Source organism: Lepidothrix coronata, unplaced genomic scaffold (assembly GCF_001604755.1).
Source record: "Lepidothrix coronata isolate B3197 unplaced genomic scaffold, Lepidothrix_coronata-1.0 Scaffold101, whole genome shotgun sequence".
Lineage (NCBI taxonomy): Eukaryota > Metazoa > Chordata > Aves > Passeriformes > Pipridae > Lepidothrix > Lepidothrix coronata.
Genome location: NW_016690281.1, coordinates 621,790 through 633,118, shown reverse-complemented (window position 1 = coordinate 633,118; position 11,329 = coordinate 621,790). Strand labels below are relative to the sequence as shown.

Genomic DNA, 11,329 nt, shown 5'->3' with positions numbered 1-11,329 from the left:
AAAAAAAAAAAAAAAAGGCAAAAAAGCCCCTGAAAATAGCCTTGATATTTCAAGTTTGAGTTGAATTTTGAGCTGTTCTGATTACTGAATCTTGAGGAAGCAGTATTTAAAATGAAAGTAATCAAAGCATTGGCAGCAGTTTATTCCCTTTGGGAATGTTTACCCTATTGCTTTCCAGTATTATTTCTGTAACATACTGATAGAACTCTTTACCATTGCAATAAGTAATTTTTAAGTAGTTAATTTTTTTGCTTCACCTGTATAATGTTGTTCCTGCCCATAGCCAGGTTTAAAGTCACCTTTCATATACTTGGCTGCTTCTAAGATGAAGCCTTTTCTGCAGCATATATCCTCTGCTGGTCAGGTTGTATGGTAGCAAGTGGTGATTTAAATACAAATTCGCAGGTAAACTAACTTAAGAAGTATTACTGTTTATACAACCTATGGAACCTCCTACTTGTATCCAGAGAATTTGTGTACAGCCCGGTATTTAACTGGCTGGATTCTCACTTGTGTACTCTATTCTTCCCAGTTTTGCTCAATTTTCCTTGAATTCATGCTGGTGTGGCTGGGCACCTCGGGCTGGGCACTGCCAGCATGTCCCAGTGCTGTACTGGTGTCTGGGGCAGCTGCCTCCCTGGGAGGAGTTCTGTGGTCTGAATAATACCTGAATTATTAGAGTAGTATATCTACACACCCAGCTGGTTCCAAAGCGGTTCTGGGAGCCTTCAGGGGACAGAATGGTTGGCCAGATCCCTTTCCCACCTTAAGGAAATGTCTGGGTGGCCTGTAGCATCCCGTCAGAGCTTTGTCCCTGTGTGCTCTGCTCCTGGTGTTCCCTGTGTCCCAGGAAAGGTCCTCAGAGCCACTGGCTGAGGTTGGGCAGCCAGGATCACCTTTCTTGGAGCCACTTGTTTGTGTGCTTGGAGGGTCTCTTTGCCTGGAAAACCAGGAATAACATCTGGTTTGGATGTGTTGTTATGTTCTTTCAGAAACACAGACACAATGATAATGTGAAGGCAAATAGTTTTTCTATGCTGGATTTTTGTCCTGGTTTCAAGCTCTTGTCTGAGGAGTTGCTGGTGAGGTGAGGTGAGGTGAGGTGAGGTGGCCGTGCAGCAGCAGCCAAGAGTGACCCAATGTCTTCTGACACCTTTGTGTCTGAAAGGAAATGCTGTTGTCATTTGCCTATCTCCATCTCACTTTCCCTAGTTCCTCTTGTGGCCTCCAACAGCTATTCCAGGTACCCTCCATGATGTTACCTCTGAAATCAAAAATCTATGAAATTTGACATATCTGTACATCCCTTCCCTATCCTTGACAGGATATCCATGGACACTAGGGTTAAATTTGATACCTTAACAGAATACCTTCTTGACTTTTTGTTTTAAAGCATTATTTAATGGCTACTGGAATTGATATGTCTTTTAGAGCTACAAGAAAAACTGTGGCTTGAGGTGTTGAAATCAGAATTGTGGGAATTGGGAATGGCTATGGTTGGTTTATGTGTCTTCCTGAAAAGCTCTCCCCAGTTCCAGCTGTGGTTGGAATGATTTGGTAGTGATTTGTAAAACCCAGGGAACACGAGTACTGCTGACTTCGAAGTCTCTAGTTGCCCTGGGCGCACTAAGTTTTTCTGTCCTTCTTATTGGGGAATTTTTTAATTACAAAGAGGTCAAAACCCTATCTCTTTACTTGTGTTTTGTGTGCAAAATCATCTCCTGTTTGGAAAATGAACATGCTTTATTTAGAAGTGAAGCTGAAGAAGGGTTAACTCTGTGGGTTCTTTGTTTTCCTGCTGGTTTTAGGACATTTGACATATCTTTTTAGTAGAGGCACATAAGTGAAGCTCATGCCATGTAGTATTTCTGAAACAGATCCAGGCTTGTGCCAAGATGGTTATTTTAAGAACTCTCCATAAGTAGCTCTCTATCAGCACACTTTCATCCCCAGTTCAGTCATTGGCCTCACTGATGCTCCCCATGTGCAAACTCCCAAAGAAGGAAGGGTCGATCAGTGCCCTGGTGTTTGCTCACCTCTCCTGTGGAACACAGAATAGCCAGGTGGTTATTCCACAGTGAAATGATTTATCTAATGAACTAAAATAATAGCCAGCAGTAACTGCTTGCAACTGTGGGCCGGAGCAGAACAGGACAGCACCTCTGGGCTCCTGGCATGGCTCCAGTTTGGATTCCTCCTGTCTCCCTTTATCCCAGTGCATCTTGCAGCAGAGCCACAAAGTTGTGTCCCAGACACAGCCTTTGGGAACAAAAGATTCCTCCTTTAACTTGGGGAAGTTTCTTGGCTGTTGTAGGAGTCAGGGAAGAAGGGAGCAGTTAGGATTTGCCGTTAGTAGTGATGGAGGCTGGATTAATTTGGGAAACATTGCCTTAAATGTAACAGTTACGGTCTGCCACTGTAAAATTTGTGAGTTTGAAACATGAACTTTGATTCCATATAGTGCCTGTGGGACACAGAGGAGGAGGAGGCTGTGAAAGAGGCTAAATGACAGTTATACACGTGCTTAGGTTAAACTAGAGTTAGGCCATACTTAGATATTGCTGTTTGCTCAGTCAGGCAGCACGATACTGACTTTGAGGTGGAGCAAATGTACTGTTCAGAGAGGAACTGCTGAAGTTTCAGGGCTGACCTCTAAACTTCTAAGTCAGTACAGTCCGAAATGAAGTGATTTTGGTTTCTTTGACTATAAATTCTTCCTCTTTTTTATGTAAATCAAACTTTTAAGGACATGCTAAACTGGTTCACTAAATGCCAAATGTGTAACAAGGAGCTGGCAGTGGAACTGTGTCGTGAAAGCAGCTGAATTGCTAATGCAGAAATCCCCAGGCCGGGTTTGCTGTCAGTGTCCCTGCTCAGGGAGGTGATCAGAGCAGCTGGCTCTGAGAGAAACCTGTCCTGGAAAAGGGGGCTAAAGACTGGGTTTACAGCAGTGAGTGGTTTGGGGACTGTTCTCTCGTTTACTGAAGTAACACTTCTGTGATTTTCTTGCTTTTTTTTTTGTAGGCATGCCTCCCATTCGGGACTTGGTGAGCCACTCCCCTAACCAGTCAGGTTAGCTACTTCCATCTCACCTGCTTTTGCACTACCGTGTTTGTAGTAGTTACATGTTTCACACACTTTCGTCTGGGGTTTTTTATTATTGTTTTTTATTCTTTGGCTTACATTTTTCAGTAGCATGTGCTGTGTGACTGACTTCAGTATACTTTCTCTGTGCCATTGCATACTAATTTGGTTTAACATTTTTAATTTTCTAATTTAGTCAGAATTCATACAAAGAGCTTTTGGCACCTTAGCTTTAAAACACTAAGTGGGTTTTTTTTGCCTTTATGCTTACTCGTTAAATCGCCTCTTTGTGGTATTAAATTGAATAATCTGTGCAAGCCTGTGCTTTCTATCAGAAATGTGCTGCAGCACTGTGGAGGAAGTTATGTCTTGATTGTTCACTAAAAGCTCAGAAGTTTGTTTACTAAAATGCATTTGTTCATAAGGCCCAAAGGTACAGTGATTGGCAAGGTGTAGTATTGACAGTCTGGGGGTGCCAGGTGTACTGGAGCAGGAAAAGGAGGCAGAAGGAGCAAGATCCAGGTATTCCTTAATTTACACTTCTCAATCCTTCTGTTTATTTTAGCCTGTGTGATGGTACTTTAAAACAAACAAACTGCTTTTGTAAATAAATACAGTTTCCTGCAAACATTTCCTGCAGAATAACTCAAAGCTAGAAAGCATTAAATTACAGATTATTGCAAAGCATTAAATTACAGATTATTGAAAACAATCCTAGCAGATTACAGAATTTTAAGGAACTCAGGTTTGTGTAAATGTTTTGTCCAGGATTTAAGCAGCAAAAGTTCAGTTGCAACTTTAAATAGTTTTGGGAAGAAAAGCGAGAGTAGGCTGTTCTGGCTGCTTGTGCTGTGCACCAAATGCAGTATAGTGTCAGCTGTTGGTTGTCAGTTTTGAGGGTGTTTCTCTGGTCTAATACCTGCTTGTTCAGTATTTGTGTCCTTAAACTCCGAAGTTCATGGCTTGGGGAGATTCAGATAGGAATGTTCCAGAACAGTGGCTCATACTAAACCTCACTAACACGTATTTGTGTCCAGGAGAAAGACTGTTGGTTCAAGTAGTTTTGTATGCACTAGGAGAAGATTCTGGCTGAGTGGAAGCTAATCACTGTATGCTGTTGGGGATTGGCTCGGCACAAACTGCATCACAGTTAAATTAGGGGAATAGAATTGTAATAAATACCAGCTTTCTTTATGTGTTCTGCTGCTGTGCAAATTAGGGTTTGTTTTACCATTTCCCCCTGACTTGCAGTCCTAACCTGTATCTCTCTCCATGCTGAATTCAGGCTGTTTGCCATCTGTGTGCCTTCGTGTTGCTTTTGAAAGGGATGGTATTTGTGTAATCAAGGTGTTGTTCTGTGCTGTTGGTTCTCTTGCTCCCAAGGGTGCAGACAACTCTTTGATCAGTCTCTTAGTACACCCTGATTTTTATAAATATCAGGGTGAGAGTTGAAATCTTGAGGTTTGTTGGGCAGTGTTTTTCTAGTAGCACATGAATCAGCAAGTTCTGGGTTCCGTTCCACTGAACTGCAGGCCTGGGAGCTGCCAAGCCCTGGGACAGAGCTCTGTCTGCAGCAGGTCTGTCCCCACTCCTCCTCTTCCAAACTGCTGAGCCACTGTTCTTTTTTGCACTTACCAGGGGGAGCTCACCTTAGTGCCTGGACCCCCTTGGGCTCTCACCAGCCCCGTGCTGAGGAGTGGTGGGTGGTCCCTGCTCTGTGCTGCTCCAGCTCTTGGACCCAGAGTCTTGGACTAGATTCTTTTTCACTGTGCGATAAGTAATATTGATATTGATTAAAAATTAATTAAAAATGGACTTCTGCATCAGTGCATTCTGAAGCAGAACTTCAGATGGGTCTTGTGCTTTTTGTGTCAAGTTGTTGTATAAAAATCTCTTGAGTAACGTGTGTGTAAGAATCTTGTATGATGTCTGTAGGTGTGTGTTCTCTGGCTGCTGTCACACAGCAGTTGGTAGTGCTGTGCAGTGTCCTGTTGGGATTTCTGCCTTTCAGGCTGTCTTTGGGTTTTATATAATATTGTAGTTTTTTAATATGTATATGTTTTTAGAAAATACTTTATATGCGGTGATACAGAGTACTTTTTAAAAAAAATGTTTCTCTGAAAAATAGAAGATCTTTAGGAGTGCTTTTCCAAGTTTTTTGTCAGAGCAGCTCTGCATCCAGGGAGAGGTGTTCTGGGATATATGTGACAGCATTTGGGCAGCTGTACTTGGAGCTTTCTCCATCACCTCCTGTGACTGTAGTGTTAACAGAAGCAAAATAATACACAAAATAATTCCTGGCTTAGTATATTTATTCTTTTTTTTCTCTTCTACTTAATGAGGTAATAATACTGAACTTACAATAATGCTCTTGGGCTTTCCTTCTTCCTTTTAGATCTGAACCACAGTGGTCTAGGATCCCATTATGAAAATTCTCACTGGGGACCAGTCTCTTCAAATAGTGACTCCAGCACAAACTGGGATAAAGTTATCGTAGACGGCTCTGACAAAGAAGCATGGCCATCAATCACTGGCAGTGACCCAGAGCTGACTTCAGAATGTATGGACACTGACTCTGCCTCCAGCTCTGGGTCAGAGCGGAACCTCGTTATCATGGCTTCAGGGAGCACAGGCGGAGAAGGCGATGGCATTCGCAATGGCATCGGACATGGGTCTCAGAATAAGTTTGTGGTTGGTAGCAACAGCAATAATGTGGGCAATGGAAGTATTAATGGGCCGTGGGGGTTATCCCATGGATCCATAATAAGCACATGTCAAGTTTCTGTGGATGCTCCTGACAGCAAATCTGAAAGTAGCAACAATAGAATGAATGCTTGGGGCACCATAAACTCTTCATCAAATGGAGGGTTAAATCCAAGCACTTTGAATTCAAATGGCAACCATGGTGCCTGGTCCGTGTTGGAGAACAGTGGACATGCCCTGAAAGGGTCCGTGGGGAGTGGGAGTCCTGGCACAAGCATTCAGTGCAGTACCATAGGTCAGATGGCCAACAGCCAGAGTATTAACTCGAAAGTGGGTGGCTCAGCCCACGGTTCCTGGGGAAGCCTTCAGGAAAGTTGTGATTCTGAATTAAATGGTACAAGGAATGTTTCATTCAGTGGGCAACCTCAAAACCTTAACACTGAAATGAATGGACCAAATAACACTACTAACTTTATGACCTCTAGTTTACCAAACTCTGCTGGTTCGGTGCAGATGAACGAGCTGCCCAACACCGCAGGGCCCGGGGCCTGGCGCGTGAGCACAATGAATCATTCTCAGATTCAGGCCTCTCCAGTGGCAAACGGCACTTCCATCTCTCACCTGAGCAATGGTGAGGCCAAAACCGGCGGCTCTTACGGTACTACCTGGGGTGCCTATGGTTCCAGTTACTCTGGAGACAAATGTCCAGGCCCAAACAGCCAAGCTAATGGTGACACTGTGAATGCAACTCTAATGCAGCCGGGCGGGAGCGGGCCTGGCAGCACTAACTTTCAAATCAATGGGAATAAAGGAGGAGGGGTGTGGGAGGCAGGGACAGTCAACTCCCAGAACATGCCGTGGGGAAGCGGGAACGGTGCAAGTGCTGGCGGGAGCAGAAGAGGATGGGGCAACCCTGCACAAAGCACTGGCACTAACATTTCCAACGGGGAATGGAGCAAACTGCCTAGTAATCAGCATTCCAATGAAAGTGTGAATGGAAACAGCAGGAAGTTTACAAATGGATGGAAGTCTACTGAGGAGGATGATCTTAACAGCCAGAGTTCTGCTGCTTCCCAGATGGCTGAGCAGAACAGCACATGGGCCAAAACAGGTACGGGGGACAGCGAGGGGAGCTCGGAGAGCACTGGGTGCCATGAGGACAGAGGAGCTGCAGAAGGCCAGAACCGAGAGAGGAGGAAGGTTGACCAGCACACGTTACTCCAAAGCATAGTGAACAGAACTGACTTAGATCCACGTGTCCTCTCCAACTCTGGCTGGGGACAGACTCCAATCAAACAGAACACTGCCTGGGATACCGAAACGTCACCGAGGGGTGAAAGAAAAACTGACAATGGGACAGAGGCCTGGGGGGGCTCTGTGACACAGACTTCCAGCTCAGGGGGGTGTGTGGATAGACCTAACCCTAATAATAACGATACCTCATCTGTATCGGGGTGGGGAGATCCAAAGTCTGCTACAAGGTGGGGAGACTCCAAAGGGTCAAACAGCCAAGGGGGGTGGGAAGAAGATTCTGCTGCTACAGTAATGGTCAAGAGCAATCAATCATGGGGAAGTGGCAAAGAGGAAAAGTCATCCTGGAATGACACACCGAAGATGAAGCAGGGATGGGGAGATGGACAGAAGGCCAGCCAGGGTTGGGCAGTGTCTGCCGGTGATAGCTGGGGAGAAAATTCCAGAAGTAACCATTGGGGTGAGGCAAAGAAATCCAGTTCTGGAGGTAGCAACAGCGACAGGTCGGTGTCTGGTTGGAATGAGCCAGGTAAATCGAATTCTGTTACTTGGGGAGGTAATAATGCAAACCCAAACAACTCTTCAGGATGGGATGAGCCTGCAAAGTCTAATCAGAACCAGGGCTGGGGAGACCCTCCAAAATCCAATCAACCTCAAGTCTGGGGGGACTCATCAAAGCCAGTCAGCTCTCCAGAATGGAACAAACAAGATGTTGGCTCTTGGGGAGCCCCGTCTGCCACGAACAAACCCCCTGGGTCGGGCTGGCTTGGGGGGCCGATGCCAGCCCCGGCAAAGGAGGAAGAACCCACGGGCTGGGAGGAGCCATCCCCTGAATCCATACGCCGGAAAATGGAGATTGATGATGGAACTTCTGCTTGGGGTGATCCAAGCAAATACAACTACAAAAATGTGAATATGTGGAATAAAAATGTCCCAAACAGTAGCAGCAGTTCAGACCAGCAAGCACAGGTACATCCGCAGCTACTGTCTTCAAGTGCCATGACTAACAAGGAGAGCAGTTCGGGTTCTGGTAAGCCTGGCTTTTCTGATGATTTTAAAACAATTTTTTATTCTTGCTTCATAAAACAATGGAAAGGTTCGATGGAAAGGACAAAGTGCTGATGAAGTCAGCTTTTCATTAAAAAAATGAACAGCAGGGCTCATAGAGGTTTGATGGTTTTGTACAGATTGGAAGATCTGTTCTAGTTTCAAATAGCTGCAGTAATAAGGACTAGACAGTTCTGTTTGAGTTCTGCGGAGTGGGAACATGGAGAAAATATTTAAAATAGTATCTGAGGAATGAAACTTTTTCTAAATTATTCTAAAATAGTTAAAACTTAATATTGCTAATGAACCTCCCCAAAAAAAGCATTGAGCTTCTGCAAGACAGAATGAAGTATGCTGGGTTTATACAGACTTGGGATCAGACTTTCTGGTCTTGTAGTTTCATGAGCAGTGAATAACAATTTTGGGGAGGAGCTTAGATGGGATTTAGGAAGTATCTTGTGCTCTATCTCTTTTTCAAGTGCAGAGAGGGGTCACTTAGATGTATTGAGCAGCTTTTAGGAGCTTAATATCTTAGAAATTTGTATTATCGAAATGTAATTCTTTAGATACAAAATTTGTGTTTCTGTGATTACTTTTATTTATGGAACAGCTTGCAGTTGTAATAATGACCCTCACACAAAATGGAAATGTGTGCTCTCACGCTTTTTATTGTATGTTATGGATCTAGGAAAAGCAAAACGCTTGAGTCTCTTTAGGTAGCTTTTAAATCCTGTTCAAAACCATGCCAATAACTCCCCCTGCTTTGCAAAGGTTGGGGAGAGCCTTCTACTCCAGCCACTACTGTAGATAACGGAACTTCAGCGTGGGGTAAGCCCATGGACACTGGTACGAGCTGGGGAGAGCCCGTCAGCGATGCAGGAGGCACCTCTGGCTGGGGAAATGCTCCTCTTGGGCAACAGCCTCCAAATAAACCTGGTGAGTGCTCTCTGTGTCATCCTGGAACAAGTGTGTTTGAGGGAGGTGAAGCACCTCTGTGGAAGCTTCACGTTTTTGAGGGTGTTCACCTTGCAGTCAGCATCAAGCTGTGTTTGGTGTGAAGGACAGCAGCTGCCACTGAAATGTTCATGTGCTGGGGTTTTTTTCACAACCAGGGCCTAAATCTATGCAAGATAGTTGGTGTGGAGATGATATGCCATTGACAGGCAGTCGTCAGACCAGCTGGGAGGAAGAGGAGGATGTCGAGATTGGAATGTGGAACAGCAGTTCCTCACAAGAAGCCAACCCATCGTTAAACTGGCCACCCTACATGAAGAAAATGCCCACAAAGGTAAGGAGCAGCTCAGGGCAAGGCTTGTTGTCATTTCTGAAAGCTAAGTCAGAAGGGATTCCTGCATGACTGCAGCACTGCTGCACCTTAATTTTCATTCTTAACACTTTGTGATGTAATTGAAGCAGTCGGTCATAAATACTTGAGTTTCACAGAAATTCCTTTCTGTTTTTAAGGGAATAATGAAAGGTGGAAATAAGCAAGATGAAACATGGATCAATCCATTCATTAAGCAATTCACAAATCTCAGTTTTTCAGTAAGTAACTGCCTTTGTCTGGCTTTGCTGCCTTCCCACAGGGCTGGTTACTGTGTACAGACTTCTAAATGCTCAGTGTTCATCTTCATCGTGGTTTTCTTTTTACTTGTGTTCGTCTCCCCTCTGTCACCCATCCCTTTTCTTTGCATTCTCATTACAAAAAGAGCTCTTTGTTGATGAAAAGTGGGTTTGTAACTGCTACCCAGGTGTTCATCCCATAATCTGTTGCTTTACTCCATGTTAGTGGGAGTTTTGGTGAGAGAACCTGTTCTCAGTTGGATAGCAACTAAAGGGAGAAAATGCTTTCAAATAGCATCTGATTGTCTCGATTTTTCTCTCTTGCAGGTTTGAATTGAAATAGTGTGTAAGAATCTTTGTTTTAGCTCTTAAAAATACTATTATTAAATAATTGCGATTCATTTTATTGCTTCAGAGAGAATCACCAGAAGAAACCATACAGAGCAATAAGATGGACATGTCTGGAGGTAAGAACAGCAGAACCAAGCTGGGCTTTATTGCTTTTCCTTCCAGATTCTCTTTTAGCTTATATCCTTCTGTAAATTACTTTTAAAATACAAGTGTATATATAGCTATACGTAGTTAAATATATATTTCCCTAAAGAACAGGAATACTCTTGTAGAGAAAAATATTTGTGTGTGTGAGTAATGTTGCACACCTGCATTACCTGGTTGCTATAGGAATATTAGCCATATATCAAGCTAAGCTTATATATATTTATATATGTTAAACTGACAGAATGTTTTCAGGGCACGATGGGTTTGTTTCCTGTAATAGAAATATCTTGATTGCCCTCTGGGCACTTCACTGAGTATAAACAGAAACGTTCCAAATCCCACACTCACTCATTGGGTTCGTTCTTGGAAACACATGTTCGGTTCTAAGAACTACATTAATACTGAATGATTATTTTAGAAACATTTAAACCCGAGCGTAAAATTACTTGGAAGCAATTTTTTTTTTTTTAATCCATTGACTATTATGATTCCTGTAGCAAATAAAAAAAGTATAATTCTTTAATACATTAATAACAATATACTATGATGATAGAATGTTTAAGTAAAAGTAATTGTAGCATTGTAGTTTTTATTGTAGTTACTCTTTTTTTATTCCACTTTAAAATTGGTTATTTTCACTTTGAGGCTCACAGTCTCTTGTGTAAAGAAACTGTCTGTTGAGTTTTAGATTTTAATATTAATGGCAGGCCTGATACTTAAATTATTTCATGTTTAAACAATTATATGTTCTTGGTTTTAAGATAAAACAGAGTAATGTTTGCATGAAGCCTTGAAGAATCATGGTGCTGATTCCATGTTTCCAGTTGTCTGTAGCCATCGATACACAAGGTTTCCTTTCCCTTTTCAGTAAAGCCCAGAGAGTTTAAAGCTAAAGTGATATTTCTTTTATGAGCCTCCTGCCCAAGAGCAGTGTTAGTTCAGGTCTTCATGAGCACAGGCTGGTTGTGCTGTAGCTGAAGCCTGAAGGACACCTGAGTGCTGCAGCCACTGTGTCCTGCCCACAGGGTTACTGCAGGACAAGCGGATGGAGATGGACAAGCACGGCCTCGGCGCTGGAGATTACAATCGTGTGGTTGGAAAAGGCCCTGGCTCTCGTCCCCAAATTCCCAAAGAGTCTTCCATGGATCGCGGTCCTTACTTCGATAAGGTCAGTGGAGTCTCA

At 43.4% G+C, this 11,329-nt stretch overlaps 1 protein-coding gene across 12 annotated transcripts in view; it reads left to right on the top strand.

Moving 5' to 3' along the window:
• Window positions 1-11,329, top strand: part of TNRC6A (trinucleotide repeat containing 6A) — a 58,276-nt gene that overhangs the window by 35,209 nt on the left and 11,738 nt on the right. For 8 of the 12 annotated variants that reach the window (XM_017823163.1, XM_017823160.1, XM_017823164.1 and 5 more), the window contains 7 exons: window positions 3,025-3,072; window positions 5,480-8,068; window positions 8,857-9,021; window positions 9,198-9,373; window positions 9,550-9,630; window positions 10,064-10,115; window positions 11,172-11,314. In XM_017823163.1, coding sequence (XP_017678652.1) covers window positions 3,025-3,072; window positions 5,480-8,068; window positions 8,857-9,021; window positions 9,198-9,373; window positions 9,550-9,630; window positions 10,064-10,115; window positions 11,172-11,314 — 3,254 coding nt within the window. Of the gene's footprint in view, window positions 1-3,024; window positions 3,073-3,429; window positions 3,607-5,479; window positions 8,069-8,856; window positions 9,022-9,197; window positions 9,374-9,549; window positions 9,631-10,063; window positions 10,116-11,171; window positions 11,315-11,329 lie in introns of those variants that run through there. The other 4 variants (XM_017823167.1, XM_017823162.1, XM_017823168.1 and 1 more) reach the window with 2 other exon arrangements.